The sequence below is a fragment of the Hemitrygon akajei genome, chromosome 8 (assembly GCF_048418815.1).
Source record: "Hemitrygon akajei chromosome 8, sHemAka1.3, whole genome shotgun sequence".
Lineage (NCBI taxonomy): Eukaryota > Metazoa > Chordata > Chondrichthyes > Myliobatiformes > Dasyatidae > Hemitrygon > Hemitrygon akajei.
The window spans coordinates 170,809,519-170,829,037 of NC_133131.1; the positions used below are offsets into that span (position 1 = coordinate 170,809,519).

General features: G+C 42.0%; 1 protein-coding gene across 1 annotated transcript in view; it reads left to right on the forward strand.

Moving 5' to 3' along the window:
- bmb (brambleberry) overlaps window positions 1–19,388 on the forward strand; it is a 56,659-nt gene extending 37,271 nt beyond the window's left edge. Inside the window, exons 9-12 of the mRNA XM_073055070.1 lie at window positions 1,574–1,635; window positions 14,450–14,637; window positions 16,101–16,189; window positions 17,536–19,388. Coding sequence (XP_072911171.1) covers window positions 1,574–1,635; window positions 14,450–14,637; window positions 16,101–16,189; window positions 17,536–17,659 — 463 coding nt within the window. The 3' untranslated portion in view covers window positions 17,660–19,388. The remainder of the gene's footprint in view (window positions 1–1,573; window positions 1,636–14,449; window positions 14,638–16,100; window positions 16,190–17,535) is intronic.
- The last annotated feature ends 131 nt before the right edge of the window (window positions 19,389–19,519 follow it).

A 19,519-nucleotide genomic window follows, 5' to 3' on the forward strand; every position in this document is an offset into this window, starting at 1 on the left:
TGTTCTGACCACTGAATCTGGGAGAGCAGGCAAGGACTAGTGCTCTTGTTTTCTGTCCAGTACATGTGCATATAGACAATGCTTCTTGTAATAAACAAGAGAAAATCTGCAGATGCTGGAAATCTGAGCAACACACACATCTGAGGAACTCAGCAGGCCAGGCAGCATCTATGGGAAAAAGTACAATCAACGTTTCGGGCCGAAATCCTTCGGCAGGACTGGAGGAAAGAAGCTGGAGTAGATTTGAAAGGTAGGGGGTGAGGGGGGGAGAGGAACGCCAGGTGATGGGTGAAACTTGAAGGGCGGGGGGGATGAAGTAAAGAGCTAGGAAGTTGATTGGTGAAAGACAGAAGGCTGTGGAAGAAAGACAAGGGGGAAGGAGCTCCGGAGGGAATCGATGGGTGGACAAGAAGATAAGGTGAGAGAGGGAAAAGGGGATGGGAAGTGGTGAAGGTGTGGGGGGGGGGTGGAGGCATTACTAGAAGTTTGAGAAATCAATGTTCATGCCATCAGTTTGGAGGCTACCCAAACGAATACAAGGTGTTGTTCCTCCAACCTAAGTGTGGCCTTATGGAAGTGGAACTAAAATGGGTAGCCACTGAGAGATCCCACTTTTTCTGTCAGACGGAGTGTAGGTATTTGGCGAAGCGGTCTCCCAATCTATGTGAGGCCACACTGGGAGGAACAAGTGCTTCACCTGTCCCTGCACCAGCTCCCTCGCTACCATTCAGGGCCTAAACAGTCCTTCCAAGTGAGTCTGTTGGGATCATTTACTGTGTTGTGTGCTCCCAAAATGTCGACTGTACTTTTTTCCATAGATTCTGCCTGGCCTGCTGAGTTCCTCCAGCATTTTGTGTGTGTGTGTTGCTAGTGTCTTTTGTAGCGAACTATTCCTGCTGTAGGTGGCAGGATGCATGTTTCTGAAAGTTACTAAATATGGTAGCATGGTGGTTAGCGTAATGCTTTACAGGCTGCTTAGTTATACCCATGTAACTAATTAACCTACTACATCTTTGGAATGTGGGAGGAAACCAGAGCAACACATGATCACGGGAAGAACATGCAGAGTCCTTACAGTCGGTGGTTGGAATTGAGCCTGGTTCGCTGGCACTGCACAAGTGTTACACTAACCACGGTGCTACAGTTCAGCAGCCAGCTCACCGTTGTCTGGAATGTGGGAGTAAACCAGGGCACCTCAAGTGCATGCAGTCACATACAAAGACATGGGTTAGTAAGTTGTGGGCTTTCTGTGTTGGTGCTGGAAGTGTGGTGACACTTGCAGGCTGCCCCCAGCATATTTTCAGATTGTGTTGGTCATTGACACACTTCACTGTCTGTTTTGATGTACCTGCCACCACTGAAGTCTTGTCACTAGTACAGGGAGCTGTTTGCTGTGCATTTTGCATTGCATTTCATTAACTTCTGGTACTATTTTGTTTTGTGTGCTGTGTGTGATACGTTTTGTGGGTGCATCATGGTCTAGAGGGTTGTTTTCTTGTTCGCTTGTATATATGTACAGGCAGATGACAATAAACTTGAAAGCTAATCTTGATGGTTTTGTTTTTTCCCCCAGTAAGTGTTCATTTTCCAGGCTGGGAGGAGAACTGGATAAACGAGATCAAGGTGGCTTGCAAGGTAAAGAATTTGTTGCAAGTAACTCAAGGCTGAAAATTGCAAAAGTAGTTCATGTTGCCGTAGAGGAATCACTTGGCCGTGGAATTCTGTGGTCTTGCAGCGATTGTCCTATGCTCTTGTTGCATTGAGGAGGGAGAAACTCGCAATTGAGGGAGTTCTAGCCGGTGGGCTGGTTCCACTGATGGGTGGTGACGTTACGTTTTCTACTGCTGAAGGATGGGGGATGCTGGTGATTTTGGCATGGGTAAAATGGCTTGTTAGTATGTGGGCAACATGGTGGCAGCTACTGCAACAGTTTACCGCACTGCCTGTAAGATCGGGGTTTGGTTCCTGCTGCTGTCTGTAGACTGTAGGGAGTTGGTACATTCTCCCGGTCCTGTGCGTTTCCTTTGGATGCTCCGGTTTTCTCCCACAATCCAAAGACATACAGGTTTGCAAGAGTAAAAACACTCTGAATGGGCTTGTACACAGGCCTCTGGACAGTAGCCAGGTGGGCTGTAAATGGGAGATAGAAAAAGTATGTCAAAAGGGCAATTTTTTGGTCATGGAGGATTTCAATATGCAGGTAGACAACTACATATTGGTGCTGGATCCAAAGAGAATTTGTAGAATACTTACAAGATGGCTTTTTTGAGGAGCTTGTGGTTGAAGCCACTCGAGGATCAGCTATTCTGGATTAGGTGTTGTGTAATGAACTGCATTTTATTAGGGCGCTTAAAGTAAAGGAACCCTTGAGAGTCAGTGATCATGATATGATAGAACTCTCCTTACAATTTGAGAGGGGAGAAGCAAGTCAGATGTATCAGTATTACAATGGAGTAAAGAGAATTACAGAGACATGAGAGAGGAGCTGGCCAAAGTTAATTGAAAAGGGAACACTAGCAAGGATGACAACAGAACAGCAATGGCTGGAGTTTCTTTCTTTTTAAATCTTCTTATTAATTTTAAGAAAAACATAGATGAAATATGAATACAAAGCGTTTGAGAATGCATAATTAATAGTTTAAATAGACAATCAGATATATAATAATCAATATATAAGGCCTCCCAAACTCTCAGTATTTATGATACGTCGTCTCCCCACGGGTAATACCCAGAATATTGGGTGATTCACGAATAGCTATAGCCAAAGGTTCTGAAGCGATGTCAAATAGTAAAGGACTTAAAGGTCAACCTTGCCTTGTACCACGAAATAACTGGAAAAAAAGGGGATCTTTGATTATTGGTAAAAACCGAAGCTAAGGGTTTATGGTATATTAATTTAATCCATGATATAAATTTTGAACTAAAATTAAAATGTTGCATTGTATTAAATAAATATGGCCATTCAACTCTATCAAATGCTTTTTCGGCATCTAAAGAAATGACACATTCTGGTATTTTAGATGAAGAGGTATAAATAATATTAATTAATTTTCTAATGTTAAAAGATGAATAGCGATTTTTAATAAATCCAGTCTGATCTTCAGAAATAATTCGAGGTAATATATTTTCTAATCTAATAGCCAAAATTTTAATAAAAATCTTAAAATCCGTATTCAACAAGGATATAGGCCGATAGGATGCGCAATCAGTAGGGTCTTTATCTTTTTTAAGAATTAAAGAAATAGAAGCTTCATAAAAAGATTGTGGTAATTTGCCTATACTTAATGCATCTTTAAAAATTTTACAAAGCCAAGGAGAAAGTATAGAAGAAAAAGATTTAAAAAATTCTGCAGAAAAACCATCTGGACCAGAAGCTTTACCCAAATTCATTGGAAAAAATAGCCTTTTCTATTTCAGACTCTGTAATAGGTGTATCTAAAAATACGCTATCCTCAACAGTTACTTTTGGGATATTCAATTTCCTTAAAAATTCATTTATTATAGAAGAGTCCTTAGTAAATTCTGATTGATATATCTTGAAAGGCTTTATTTATCTCTTTGTGGTCGATCGTCAGAGTACCATCTTGTTTACGAATCCTAGTAATCTGTCGTTTATCCAAAACAATTTTCAATTGGTTAGCCAATAATTTACCAGACTTATCTCCATATATAGAATTGGGTTTTTGATTTAATTAACTGACTTTCAAACGAAGAGGATAATAATAAGCTATGCTCCATTTGAAGTTCCATTCTTTCTTTATAAAGTTCTTTGCTAGGGGTCATTGAATAAATCTTATCAATTGCTTTGATTTTATCAACTAATATTAATATTTTAGAATTAGTTCGTTTCCTAACTCCAGCAGAGTATGAAATAATCTGTCCACGAATATATGCTTTAAAAGTATCCCATAAAATCCCACTAGAGATCTCTGCTGTAGAATTTGTTGAGAAAAACAAATCAATTTGTTGTTTAATAAAGTTAACAAAGTCAGAATCCTGCAATAAAACAGGATTGAACCTCCAAAATTTAGCATTAATATATGAATCCGTTATCTTAATAGATAACTTCAGAGGTGCATGATCAGATATGGTAATAGTCATATTTACAATCAATAACATCTGTAAGTAAATGGTGATCAATGAAAAAGTAATCAATTCTTGAGTAATTATGATAAACATGGGAAAAGTATGAGAACTCTTTGTCATTAGGGTGTAGAAAACGCCAAATTTCGCAAATAGCTGAATCAATCATAAAAGAGTTGATGAGAGAAGCCGATTTATTTGGAAGAATTTGGGTGGGCTTGGATCTATCCATCAAAGGGTTTAAACAACAGTTAAAATCCCCACCCTTTATCAATCTATATTGATTCAAATTAGGAAAGGATGTAAATAAACATTTAAAAAATTCAGGACAATCAGTATTTGGAGCATAAACATTGACTAAAACAACTTTTTGATTTAAAAAGTAGACCAGTAATAAGCAAAAATCTACCTTGTGGATCTGAAATTGTTTCATGATGTATAAAAGAAGTTGATGAGTCTATAAAAATGGAAACACCTCTTACTTTGGCTTGCGAATTTGAGTGATGCTATTGGCCTTTCCAAAACATAAAAAAGCGTTGACTATCCACCTTCCTTACATGAGTCTCTTGCACAAAAATAACATTGGTATTCATTCTATGGAATACTTTGAATATTTTTTTTCATTTGATCAGATGATTTAAACCATTAGTATTCCAAGAAACAAAATTAATAATCCTATCCATATTGACAATATTTATTACAGTTAACACATAAGTTTTAAAAAAAAGTGAACTCATGAATCCGGAAGAAGGAAGTAAGTTCAAGGAGAAACCGGAAGTCACGGCACTGCAACCATTTTTGTAGTTTCATATAAGCCCATGAAATAAAACTAAGCAAAAAGCAAGCAAAGAAAAAATAAAAATCCCCCTCCCTCCACCCTCAAAACCCCAGGAAAAAAGCCAAAAAGAGGCAAGCAGGCAATCTAACACTAAAATTACCCCTATGTTTTAAGACGGCAACTCAGACAAAAAAAAGTTGAAAAAAATACAAACAACCCACATTTTATTTATATATATATATAAAAACAAAAGGGTTAAAAAATTAAAATGATAAAACCCATAAATGAATAATACTGGATTGGTATTTTAAATGAGAGTTTAAAACTTTCAAGCACATCGAAACGGATGTGATGTTCCAAGCACTAAAGTCTGTCGGGAAGAAGAAACGACATTTTATTTTTTTTAAAAAGTCTTAATATTTATTAATGTTAAAATATAAAAAAGCATATACAAACTTAAAAAAAACAAAAAACCCTAATAAGTTATTTTCAAAGCTAATAGATTAATAATATGGAAAAATAATAAAGTCAAAATAAGCCAAGAAAAAAAGAGCTTTTACCGTGAATAAAGAAATACATGTAAGCCATACCCAAAACAAACCAAACATCATTCTGAAAAAGATCCAAATCTATAGACTAATTATTACATTAGTCAACCCGATAGAATGTCATTGTTCCAAGAAGCTTTGAGCATCCGCTGGAGATTTGAACAGCCGAAAAGTTCCGTCTTCAAGAGTAACTCTCAAGTGTGCTGGAAATAACAGCGCTTGCTTGTAGCCTTTCTGGTGAATTTTCGACATAACTGATCTAAAAGCCATTCCTGCCCTTAAGACTTCAGGGCTATTATCTTCCAGAATACGAAATTTAAACTCTTGAAAGCTGATCATACCCTTTTTCTGGGCCGCCCGAATCAGACGCTCTTTGGTATGAGGGTAATGGATCCGGAGAATTACATGTCGTGGTTTCAAACTTGAATCAGAACGAAAACGGGAGGCACGGTGTGCCCGGTCGATTATCGGAGGAGAGTCCAGTACATCTGGACCAAAGACATCCATTAGAAATTTAGAGAAGAAAACGGTAAGATCACCGCTCTCAAATTTTTCCGGAATCCCAATTAACCGAAGATTTTGTCTTCGAGAGAGATTTTCAAAATCAGTAATTTTAGATTTATAACGATCCATCTGTTGAGAAGTCGAAGTTTGCTCTTGTTGTAAAGTTTCAATTATACGATCTTTCTTGCGAGCGGCTTCTTCAAGAGCCAAAATACTTGCTTGTTGTTTTTGTGATTCCGGTGTAAGTGTTGGGAGTTTTTCTTCGAATGTCTCTAAACGCTCATCAAACGCAGAGAGCTTTACGGTTAGTTTTTTCTCCAGTTCTTCAAATCTGTCTTCTATAAGCTTCATAATTGTTTCTAAAGTTATCGGTTCTTTCGTCTGTTTCGATTCTTTTACTTCAGACATTTCAGCAAGTTGAGAATAATTCAAATAGTTAAAAAGAAAAATTCTGTATGTTTAGACCCCTTTAGAATAAGTATAAAAAGATCATTTAAGGGGTGTTTGTAGGTTAAAAAGACGTAAAAGGTTTGGAGCAAAGCCTAAAAGCGGTTTACTCCATAAGCGCCATCCTGAGGCTGGAGGTTCTGGGAGCTATTTGCAAGGTGCCGGATAGACGCATCCCAAGGCAGGATAACAAAACAGTGGCTAACAAGGAAAGTCAAAGCCAACATACAGTAAAAGCCAAAGAGAAGACATAGAATCAAGCAAAAATTAGTGGGAAGATGGAGGATTGGCAAACTTTTAAAAATTAACAGAAGGCAACTTAGGACATAAGGAGAGAAAAGATGAGATATGAAGGTAAGCTAGTGAACAAGAGGATACCAAAAGATTTTCCAATATGTAAAGAATAAGAGGCGAGTAGATACTGGACTACTGGAAAATGACAAGGAAATGGCGGACAAACTGAATAAGTATTTTGCATCAGTCTTCACTGTGAAGATGTGAGCAGAATGCCAGAAGTTTGAGAGAGTCAGGAGGCAAAAGTGCAGTTGCTATCACTAGGGAGAAGATTCTTGGCAAATTGAAAGGCCTGAAGGTAGATAAATCACCTGGACCAGATGGACAATACCACAGGTTTTTGAAAGGGGTAGCTGAAGAAACTGTGGAGGCACTAGTAATGTTCTTTCAAGAATCAATGGATTCTGGCATTGTTTTGGAAAACTGACAAATTGCTAATTTCACTTGACTCTTCAAGAAGGGAGAGAGGCAGAAGAAAGGAAATCATAGGCCAGTAGTCGACCTTAGCGGTTGGGAAAATGTTGGAGTTGATTAAAGATGTGGTTTTGGGGTACTTAGAGGTATATTTTAAAATGGGCCATAGTCAGCAAGGTTTCCTCAAGGGAAGATCTTACCTGACAAATCTGTTGATTTCTTTGACGAAATAACCTACTGAATGTTGAAAGGACTAGATGGGATGGACGTGGAGAGGATGTTTCCTGTGGTGGGGCTATCCAGAACTAGAGGACATAGCCTCAAAATTGAGGGGTGACCCTTTGGAACAGAGGTAAGGAGGGATTTATTTAGCTAGAGAGTAGTGAGTCTGTGGAATACTCTGACACAGACTGCGGTGGAGGCCAAGTCCGTGGGGATATTTACGGCGGAAGTTGATCATTTCCTGATCAGTCAGGGCATCAAAAAATATGGAGAGGAGGCAGGTTTATGGGGTTGAGTGGGATCTGGGATCAGCCATGATGGAATGGTGGAGCAGACATTCTGCTCTTGTGTCAGTGGGTGACAAGGTGCCACGCATGAGGTTGCTGAACAAGATGAGAGCCCATGGTTTTGCAGAAAAGATAGAGCGTTGCCTGGATAGAACATTGGCTGACTGGCAGGTGGCAACGAGTGGGAATAAAGGGAGCCTTTTCTGATTGGCTGCCAGTGACTGGTGGTCTTCCACAGGGGTGGTGTTGGGACTGCTTTTTACATTATACGTCAATGAGTTGGATGACAGGATTGATGGCTTTGTGGCGACGTTTGTGGACGGTACAAAGATAGGTGGAGGGGCAGGTAGTGTTGAGGAAGCCGGGAGGCTACAGGAGGGCTCAGATTAGGAGAAGGGGGAAAGAAGTGGCAGATGGAATACAGTGGCAGGAGGTGTGTAGCCCAGCACTTTGGTAGAAGAAAAAAACATAGACTATTTTCTAAGTGGGGGACATAATTCAAAAAAGCACTTTGCAAAGGGACTTGAGTCCTTGTGCAGGATTCCCTCAAAGTTTATTTGCAAATTGAGTAGGTGGTGAGGAAGGCAAATGCAATGTTGGCATTCATTTCTAGAGGATTAGAATATAAAAGCAAGGATGTAAAGCTGAAGCTTTATAAGTCACTGGTGAGGCCGCACTTGGAGTATTGTGAGCAATTCTGGACCCCTTAAAAGGATAAGACCATAAGACATAGGTGCAGAATTAGGCCATTCAGCCCATCAAGTCTGTTTCGCCATTCCATGATGGCTGATCCTGGATCCCACTCAACCCCATACACCTGCTTTCTCGCCATATCCTTTGATGCCCTGACTGATCAGGAAACGATCAACCTCCTCCTTAAATATACCCAGGGACTTCGCCTCCACCACAGTCTGTGGCAGAGCATTCCACAGATTCACTACTCTCTGGCTAAAATAAATCCCTCCTTACCTCTGTTCTGAAGGATTGCCTTTCAACATTTGGTAGGTCTCAATGAGATTTCACCCCCCCCCCCCCCACATTCTTCTAAATTCCAGTGAGTACAGGTCCAAAGCTGCCAAACACTTTTACTCCCACTCGCTGCCTCCTGCCTGTCAGCCATTCCTCTTCCATGCCAGTATTTTCCCTGTAATGCCATAGGATTTTATCTTGTTAAGCAGCCTCATGTGTGGCACCTTATCAATCACCATCTGAAAATCCAAGTAAATGACATCCACTGTCTCCTTTGTCCACCCAACATGTTACTTTCTTCTTTTTTTTGAATGAAAAATATTTACTTTATTGTTAGACTTCACATAGAATAAAGAATAGTGGCTGTTACACCTCCTCGGATTCCATTGCAAGCAAGCTTCATTCACAAAGTCTTAACAGATTTGTCAGGCAAGATTTCCCCTGACAGAAACCATGCTGACTTTGATTTATTTTATCATTAGTCTCCAAGTACTCTGAAACCTCGTCCTTAATAATGGACTCCAACACTTTGTCAACCACTGAGGTTAGGCTAACTGGCCTAGAATTTCCTTTCTTTTGCCTTCCTGACTTCTAAAAAAAAAAACAGAAAAAAGAGTGGAGTGACATTTGCAATTTTCCAGTCCAGGACCATGCCAGAATCAAGCGTTTCTTGAAAGATGAAGACCAATGCATCCGTTATCTCTTCAGCAACCTCTCTCAGGACTCTGGGATGTCGTCCATCTGGTCCAGGTGATTTATCCACCTGAAGACCTTTGAGTTTGTCTAGCACTTTTTCCTTTGTAATAGCAATGGCACTCACTCCTGCTCCCTGACACTCACAGACCTCTGGCACACTGCTAGTGTCTTCCACAGTGAAGACAGATGCAAAGTACACACTAAGTTCATCTGCCATTTCTTTGAGCCCCATTACTACCTCACCAGCATCATTTTCCAGTGGTCCAACAGCACCTCTCGCTTCCCTTTTACTGGGGGGCGGGGGGGGGGGAGCTTTAGGTATCCTACTTTATATTATTGGCTAGCCTGCCCTTGTATTTAATCTTTTCCTTTCTTATAGCTTTTTTCAGTTGCCTTTTGTTGGATTTTAAAAGCTTCCCACTCACTTTTGCTACCTTATATGCCTTTTCCTTGGCCTTTACGCAGTCTTTAACTTCCCTTGTCAACCACAGTTACCTGTCCCTGCCATTTGAGAACTTCTTCCTCAGTGAGGCATATCAACCCTGTGCCTTGTGAACTTTCCCAGAAACTTCAGCCATCCCTGCTGTGCTGTCAACCTTGCCAGCATCTCCCTCCAATCCACCTGGGCAAGCTCCTCTCTCATGCCCCTGCAATTCCCTTTATTCTATTGTGATACTGATACATCAGATGTGCTTGTTCTTCTCAAACTACAGTATGAATTCAATCATATCATGATTACTGTCTCCTAAGGGTTCCCTTACATTAAGCTGACTAATAAGATCTGGGTTATTACACAACACTCAATCTAAAAATGCCTTTCCCCAAGCAGGCTCAAGCACAGGCTGTGCTAAAAAGCCATCTCGTAGGCATTCAACAAATTCCCCCTCTTGTGATCCAACACCAACCTGATTTTCCAATCCCCTTGCATGTTGAAGTCCCCCATTATAAATGTGACATTACCCTTTTCCAGCTCTATTTGCAATCTCAACCCCACATCTTGGCCACTATTTGGAGGTCTATATAAGATTCCCAAAGATATAGTTTAATCTCTTACCAACAGAGCCACACCACCACCTATGCCTTCCTGCCTGTCCTTTTAATACAAAGTATATCCTTTGATGTTGAGCTCCCAGCTATGGCCTTCTTTCAGTGATGCCCACAATGCCATGCAGACCAATTTTAAATTGCACTTTGAGTTCATCCACCTTATTCCAAATACTACGCGCATTTAAATACAGCACCTTTAGTCCTGCATTCTTCACCCTTTTGAATTTTACCTCTGTGGCACGATTCAACTCATTGCTCTGACTGCATATGTACCCAATTATTGGCTTGTCCTTCCTTACATTCGTGTTCCATCCATAATCTATTTGTAAACCTGATGGCACATCCTCAGCTCTATCATCCTAGTTCCCATTCCCCCTGCCATATTAATTTAAGTCATCCCCAATAGTTCTGGTAAACCTGCCTGCAAGGATATTGGTCCCCCTCAGATTAAGTACAACCTATCCCTTTTGTACTGGACCCACCTGCCCCAGAAGACATTCCAGTTATCCATAAATCGGAATCACTGCCCCCCCCGCTCCAATTCTTCAGCCATACATTTATCTATCCTCACTGTTGCCCGGCACAGGCAGTAATCCCGAGATTACTACCCTTAAGGTCCTGCTTCTCAACTTCCTTCCTAACACCATATACTCTGTTTTCAGGACCTCCTTCCTTTTACTTGGTACGTTGTTGGTACCAATATGTACCATGACTTCTGGCCGATCACCCTCCCTTTTCAGGATATTGTGAAGCGTACAGAAACATCTCAGACCCTGGCACTTGGGAGGCAAACTACCATTCGTGTTTCCTTTTCATGTTAACAGAATTGCCTATCTGTCCCCTGACTAGAGTCCCCTATAACTGCTGTCATCATATTCAGTACCCTACCCTTCTGAGCCACAGGGCCAGACTCAGTGCCAGAGGCACGGCCACTGTTGCTTCCCCCCAGGTAGGTCATTTCACCCCCCCCTCCCACCCCCAACAGAAAGGGATGGCTACTGTCTGAAGTTCTCCCTTCCCTCTCCTGACACCCACTCATTTATCAGTCTCCTGTAGCCTTGGGGTGACCAGCTCCTTGTAGCTCCTACCACTGCCTCACTTTCCCAAACAAGCTGAAGGTCATTGAGCTGCAGCTCCGGTTCCTTAACTCGGTCTCTAAGGAGCTGCATCTCGATGCACCTGGTGCAGATGTGGCCATCGAGGAGCCTGAAAGTTCCCTGGAAATCTAACACCCAGAACAGAACACTGGCTCTGTAGACATAACCCTATTCTCTCAAGATTTAAATAAGGAATGAACTAACTTTGCCACTGCCTGTTCTCGCAGAAACCCTGTTGAGCCAAAGCCTTGCTACTCTAAGCCGGACTACTCCAACAGTGACTGCTCTCTTTTATAGACACTGGGTTTTAAAGCTCTTTGTTGGACCTGCATGGGTTCGCTCCTGTTGCATCTGTGCAATACTCTGATCGACTTGCGTGCTGGCATTGAGGAGGTTCATGAGAATGATTCTGGAGATGAAAGGTTTATCATTTGGGCTGTGGTTCATGGCTCTGCGTTTTTACTCGCTGGAGTTTAGAAGAATGAAGGGGATCTTTCCAGTGAAGGGGGAGTCTAGTCTAGAAGAATGAAGGGGATGTTTCCTGTGGTGGGGGAGTCTAGAACAGAGGACCCAGCCTCAAACAGAGATACATCCATTTGGAATGGAGATGAGGAGGAATTTCTTTAACTGGGATTCGTTCCTACAGGTGGCTGTGGAGGCCAGTTCATTGGGCGTATTTATGGTGGAGGTTGGTAGGTTCCTGATTAGTCAGGGTGTGAAAGGTTACGGGGAGTGAATGGATCAGCCACAATGAAATGGCATTGACTCGATGGGCCAAGTGGCCTAATTCTGCTCCTATGTCTTGTGGGTTAGGGTTAGTAAGTTATGTTGACGATGGGAGCTTGGTGACACTTGTGGGCTGCCCCCTGCTCATCGTTTTGGATTTGATGCAAATGGCAAATTCTGCTGTCTGTTTCGATATACACGTGACAAGCAAACCTTTTTATATTAATCATATTCATTTTATATTAATCGTTGAGTAGGGATTTGGTGCAGGAGGGATTGATGACTGATTTGAAAGATGGAGCAGATTGCTTGATAAGAATTAAGAATAACTGATGGCTAAGGTGGAAACCAGGGAAAGGTGTCCAAAACAACTGTAAAAGTTCGGTTTATTGAGTCGTGTGGACCGAGGTACACTGGAAAACACTCGTCCTGTAGACAGTTCATGCAGATCAATTCATCACAGCAGTGCATTGAGGTAAATCAATAACAGAATGAAGTGTCACTTACAAAGGAAGTGCAGTGCAGGTAGACAATGAGGTGTTAGGCCATAATGATATATGTAGATTGCAAGGTCATGAGCCCATCCTGTTGTACTAGGGAGCTATTCAATAGTCTTATAACAGCGTGGTAGAAGCTGTCCTGGAGCCTGGTGGTAGTACTTTCAGGTTTTTGTGTCCGATGAGAGGGGGAAGTAGAGAGAACGTTCAAGGTGGGAGGGGTCTTTGATTATGTTGGCTGCTTTACTGAGGCAGTGGGAAATGTAGACAGAGTCCAGGCAGAGCAGGTGGCTGTATGACTTGTTCACAGCTCTGCAGTTTCCCTTAGTGACGGGCAGAGCAGATGTAGTGCCAAGCAGTGATGCAGCCAGATAGGATGCTTCCTATGGTGCACCGATTAAAAGTTGGTCAGGGTCAGAGGGGACAGGCTAAATTTCTTTAGCCTCCTGAGGAAGTAGAGGTACCGGTAATCTTTCTTTATCATTCCCCTTGTCTTATGAAATGAATTACAATGCCCGTAATCACAAGAAAACTAAGATCTCTACTTAGATTTCTTGAGGACGCTAGTGAGAATTATTCCCAATCACTGCCAGTGTTTTAATCTTCAATGAAGAAATAGGCTTAGAATAAAGCTTGCAACACTGGGAATGCAGGATTTATCTATTTTTTATTTATTTAGAGATAAGTGTTGAACAGGCCCTTCCAGTCCAGTGAGCTGCACCACCCAACAACCCACCTATTTAACCCTAGCCTAATCATGGGACAGTTTGCAATGACCAACAAACCAGTACATTTTTTGGATCGTGGGAGGAAACCAGAATGCCCAGAAGAAACCCCCACGCTCATGGGAAGGGCGTCCAAACTTCTTGCAGTGTCAGAGTTCTGAACTGAACTCTGAACTCCGCCCCGAGCTGTAATAGCATTGTGCTTACTGCTACACTACCAATGCACCCCTAATTAGAGTAATACAGTGCCAAAACAAATCCTCCAACCACCTTAACTCTGCTGACCAAAATGGCCTTCCAAGCGAGTCCCATTTGCCTGTGTGTGGCCTATCTATCTGTTTTTGTTATACTGGTGAAGGATAGAGCCTTACTTTCTCCTAGTGACTCGGGAGGAGAAACCCCAAACCAAGGAAGGTCCAGCTACAGGGCTGGTGCCCCGTGAGTTAGGAAGGGTGGAGGTATTACAAAGCAGTTAAACAGTGACTCACTCCGGCTGAGGTGCAGCTGATACTGACTTGATAGCTGCAGTTCACTTAACCCTTTCATTCACCTGGATGAAACTAGGCAACTTGAGTCAATTCAATGTGCTTCCTTCAGTCTTGCATCTTTAAAGAAAGTGGAGAGAGCGAAGTTAATCTCATGGGCCCCCTCTGGTTATAGTTCCAGTTCTTTCGGTCTAAAACAGGGATTCCCAACCTGGGGGTCTACAGACCCCTTGGTTAATGGTAGGGGTCCACAGCATTTAAAAATAAAAAAAGGTTGGGAATCCATGGTTTAAATGTTCTTCATTCTAAGAGCACAAGCAGAATTAGGCTTATCGTCCCACCGAGTCTGATCTGCTGTTCCATCATGGCTGATCCTTCTTAATTCCATTCTCCTGCCTTCTCCCTGTAATCTTTGACACCCTTAGTAGTCAAGAACCTATCAGCCTCCGCTTTAAATATACAGCACCCAGTGACTTGGCGTCCACCGCTGTGTGGCATTGAATTCCACAGATTCACCATCCACTCTAAAGAAATTAATCTGCTCCGCGAGTTGTTTTAAACCAGGATGCGTTTATATAGACCTCTTCACTATTAGGACAGGAGTTGCTTAACCTATTTCTTCTGTTGCAGGAGACTATGCTTTGGAGAGTGGTGACTTTATCAGAAGCAGTGCACTAACAACTGCTCCTGGTGAGGCAATGGTCTGGCCTACAGATCACGTGCAGTACTCCTTCAAAATCCCCTCAAGTTCAGTGCCCATTCTGAAAAAAAGACCGAGGTTGACCAACTCTGCTCGATGGGAGGCTGCTGAGAGAAATGTATGTTCCTGCTGTTTCATACTTAAACATTAATAAATCTAGACAATAATTGAGAGGAATGATACATAGCTACCACTCACCCCTTCTAGAAACTGGGTTTAAAGTCTAATTTAAATTAATGGTCGGGAAACCTGTGATGTTCTTACGAAGGGCCTTGGCTCAAAATGTTGACTGTTTATTCCTCTCTGAATTTCCAGCATATGCAGAATCTCTTGTGTTTGGGGAAACTTCTAACTCTTATGTTGTTTATAGAGCATAATTGATTATTGGTTAGTTCATGAACTTCGAAATTATGAGGGGATAACATGTAATTAGTAACTTTACAGATGACATGAAGGTTGGTGGTATTTTGGATCATGTCATAGGTCACAGCAGGACATTAATAGGATTAAGAGCTGGGTTTGGACATAGATGAAGTTCATTCTGGAAGATGATTCCCTCTGGAAGGTAGACTTGAAGGCAGAGTACAAGGTTAATGGCTGAATTGTTAGCAGTATGGAGAAACAGAGGGATTTTGGTCTCCTACTCCTTAGGTCCCTCAAAGGTGCCGCACAAGTATAGGGTGTGCTGGCCTTCATTTATTTGAGGGATTGTGTTCAAGAGCAATGAGGTAATGTTGTAGCTCTATAAAACTCTGGAATATTGTGTTCAGTTCTGGTCGCCTCATTATAGGAAGGATGCAGAAGTTTTCGAGAGGGTGCAGAGGAGACTTACTAAGGTTCTGCTTGGGTTAGAAAATGTGCCTTATGAGGAAAGGTTGAACAAACTAGGGTTTTTTCTCTTGGGAGTAATGGAGGATGACAGGTAACTTTATAGAGGGGTATAAGATGATAAGGACGACAGTGGTAATGGCCAATGGCAGAGGACATCTGTTGGAGGTGAATGAAGAAAAGTCTGAGGTGCCTTTTGTGTTTACACAGTGGTAGATGCCGGGTTTGCACTGCTGAGGGGGATGATGGAGGCACCAGCTTAGAGATATTTAAGAGAATCTCAGTTAGACACATGGGCGATAGAGAAACAGAGGGTTATGGGCTGTGTAGGAGGGAAGGATTAGGTGGATCTTGGAGTAGGTTTAAGGGACAGCATATCATGGGCCGAAGGGTCTGAATCTGATGTTTGTTCTGTTGTAAACCAGAGCACCCAGAGAAAACCCACGTTGTCACGGGAGAACGTGCAAACTGGCAGGTTTGAACCTTGATCGGAAATCGCTGGCTCTGTAAAGCATTGTGCTAACCGCTATGGTGTTCTAACTGAAATATCAGGCCAGATTGCAAATCCACCAGATGTAATGGTGAACAAGTTTAATGCTGAATTTCAAACATTAGGCTATGGGACTTCAGTGTTCATTGTGTGCCTACGATTCACTACCACTCCGACAGGACCAGCCTCGGGCTGCAGGAGATGGTTGTGAGCCCAGCTGCTCTGAATTATGCCTCCGCATGGGCTTTGATCTTTGGTTTTAGGTTGCAGTTGAAGACCGTCACCTCAAACATTGTGCCCGTGTACTTGTAGCTGAAACCTTTAATCACGATGATTCTGCCACCAGCACTAGGTGAGTACCTGCTGATTACCTGCGTACGGCTTGGTGCAGGTCGAATCTAGGAATACCATACGGGTGACATTTTAATCGCAGTGAATAAATCCTCTCCAATGGTTTGCCCACTACTGATGTAGGATTCATTGGTCTATAATTCTCAGATCATCACTACTATCTTTCTTGAACAAATAACATCAGCACATCATCATTCTTAAAGTCAACATGTTCCAGCATGTTAGTTTCTTTACGTTGTCCTCATTTTTGTTAAGGTTCTTCTCACTGGTGAATGCTGAAGCAAAATATTCGTTCAGGACCTCCCCTACTTCTGACTCCAGGCACATTTCCTATTTCCTCCTACCCTCACTTCAAACCTCCTCCATTCTTCATCTATGTATAGAGTGCCTCGGGGTTTTCCTTCATCCTACTCACCAAAACCTTCTCATGTCCACTTCTAGCTCTCCTAAATCCATTCTTAATCCCCCTGGTGAACTTGTAACTCCAGTAGTCACGCTCTGTTGTAATTGACACTTCCACTCCATGTGAAACACTGACTATCTACTCTCTTTGCATCTCAGTTTTATTAATTTCTATCGTCTCTTTCTCTGATTCTCCAGAGGAAATAATGTCTATCTCATCTTGTAGCTAGCACATTCCATTACTGGCAGCATACAATTCTTATTGTGGGCGCTGTCTGTGTGGAGTTTGCCAGCTCCCCCTATTACTACATGTGTTTCCTCTGTGATCCAGTTTCCTTCCACATCCCTAAAATGCAGTTTGCTACATCAGCTTGCCTTGGTGTAAATGAGGTACAGAATCTAGGAAGGGGTTAGCAGGGTGAACAAAATAGATTAGCACAGGATTTAGTGCAAAATCGATCTGGCCGGACTAATTGGACCAGGGTCCCGTTTCTATGCTGTATATCCTGTCATCAACTGTGACACTTGAATCTTCAAAGGCACGGAAGGCTGAAGGTCATGTTCTGTAAATGGGATCTGTATAAATGGGCACTAAAAGTTGGCATAGACACGGGGAGCAAAGGGCTGATTCAACAGTAACCCAGTTAATTCATATTTAAGGTGCTGGAGGATGGAAAGTATAGGGGGGAATGTCAGAGGTAGTTTTTTCCCTTTTTAAAGTAGTGGGTGTGTGGAACATGCTGCCCGGGTTGGTGGTAGAGCCAGATACATTGGGGATATTGAAAAGATGTGGATGAAAGAAAAATGCAGGGCTATGTGGGAGGGAAGGGTTAGATTGATATGGAGCAGGTTAAAAGGTTGTCATAACATTGTGGGCTGAAGACCCTATACCTTAATGTACTATGTTTAAAGAAAAAACAATTAACTTTTCCTGCCTAATGCCAGATCTGTCTCTTGGAGACAAGCGTGCAGTGGCGTTACCAGGAATGGGCAACCTTGTCGCAATAAAGCAGCCACAGGTCAGGAATTCTGCAGAGTCCACAATTTGGGACAGACTTTGTACAGTTAAGTACATCTCCACCTGCATTACGTGGTCGTCGAGGTAAAACTGAAAAATCCCCATTTTGTGGTTTATTACTGACCAATTACTCCAGCAGTCCAGGTTCATGAAGTTCATCGACTTACATTGTTCAGACGTCTCTGAGTAAACCCACCAGCAGTTTGGGTCTGAACATGACAGCAGAACCGTGGTTACGTGAAACCCGTGCATTGGGGAAACAATCAACCTGCACTGGAGCAAGATCGCTGGCAGTGGAGCCTCATCTCTCAATACTGTCAAACCTGCAGTGTATCGCAGTAAGGCATTTTATCACTGATTTTTATCCTTTTTGAGTATCAAATTAAAACATGGCTGTGGTGACTGTTACTGCCCTTGGGTAATCTGCACAGGGCAATGTTTTGTACTTTGGAAGATGGAGATTGGGCAGTAGGAACCTGTTGGTTGGCTTCTTGTTGCAAAATTACATTTCTCTTTCAGTGAATTAAGAATGTGGCTGTCATCTGTAGAAAATGCTAAATGTACTGGTTTAACCCCACACAAACCAGGACCAGTTGTGTCTTCTACACAGAGTTTGGCCTGTAGAAACATCTCTACCTGTGTGCTCCATACTTTTTAAATCTTTGAAGGCTTGAATCGTGTTTTTGGACTCGTTTCCAATGTAAACTGGTTTTCTTTGCTACCCAGCAATTTATCTTTCTATCCGGAATTGTTCTGTTGCTTGGTGAGCTGAAACAGCACTAAGCGCAGGAAACGGGCTACTGGCACAGTTTATCCAGGTTTGCTGAGCTGTCACTACCCTGCTGTTCCCCTCTGACACCGCCGTTGGCTGGGTGCTCTGCCAGTAACCCCATGGAATACTCAGGTTTAGATCCAAGGCTCTGTGTTCATCTGTGTAACAGATCACCTCAAGAGAAAATCAGAGTCTGCACAGCAAAAACTGTCCTAATAACATGCACAAGAGCCAAGCTGGTTTCTAATCGATGAATATTTTCTTCCAACGAGGATCAGAAAACCCAAATGTTGGTGTCCTGGCACATGAGGACATTGGCCTCGATTGGACTGTGTTCCCTGTGGACATTAAATATTTGGTACGCGTTGGAATTGCCAATCTAACACCAAATTTCAAGACACAATTTAATAGAGGTCTTTAATCTATCCCCATGAGGATTTTTAGTTTGGCAGCTTGGAGGATCTGTATTTCAAGATTTCTAAACAAAGTATTGCAGCATTCTCACTGTGAATTCATAGAGCAGTTCTGCGCAGTTTCTTTGAATAAATATGGGATTGAACACCTACCTGCTGATACTGACTGGAATGAGCTGGTGCTTGGACGTAATCCTCAACCGAACCTGTTTGGGTTCTATGGTCATTAAATAATATTTAGACAAGTACCATGAATGCTGTGATGCACCTTGTTATCTGCCTGCTTTGTTTAATTGTACCATGAAATCCTATTTTAAACACCTAATTGTAAATGTTCCACTTTTTGGTCAAACTCTGGTGATTGTATCTGTCCTTGTGTAAAATGCTGTGTAATGGGGAACTGCAATTTTACACTTTTTGGAGGAATCTTAGTAACTGGTCAGTTTTGGGTCTATTCGAATTGCACAGTACCAATGGGTACTTGGCTATGAAGTGTGGTTGGCAAACACTTGGTCATGCTGTAACCAGTTCATTGTGGCAAAACAGGCTAGACCTGTGTAATGTTTTAATTATGTAATAAATGTATATTTTCTAACACCTTGGTTGTGGATTTAGATGTTCCAATAGAGAGGTTGACACCCAGGAATTTTTGCCTGGCAACATCCTGGCCCTAGACCTGCATGTGAGCAACACCACAGTCCAATAGCTGAGAATGGCCTTTCAGTT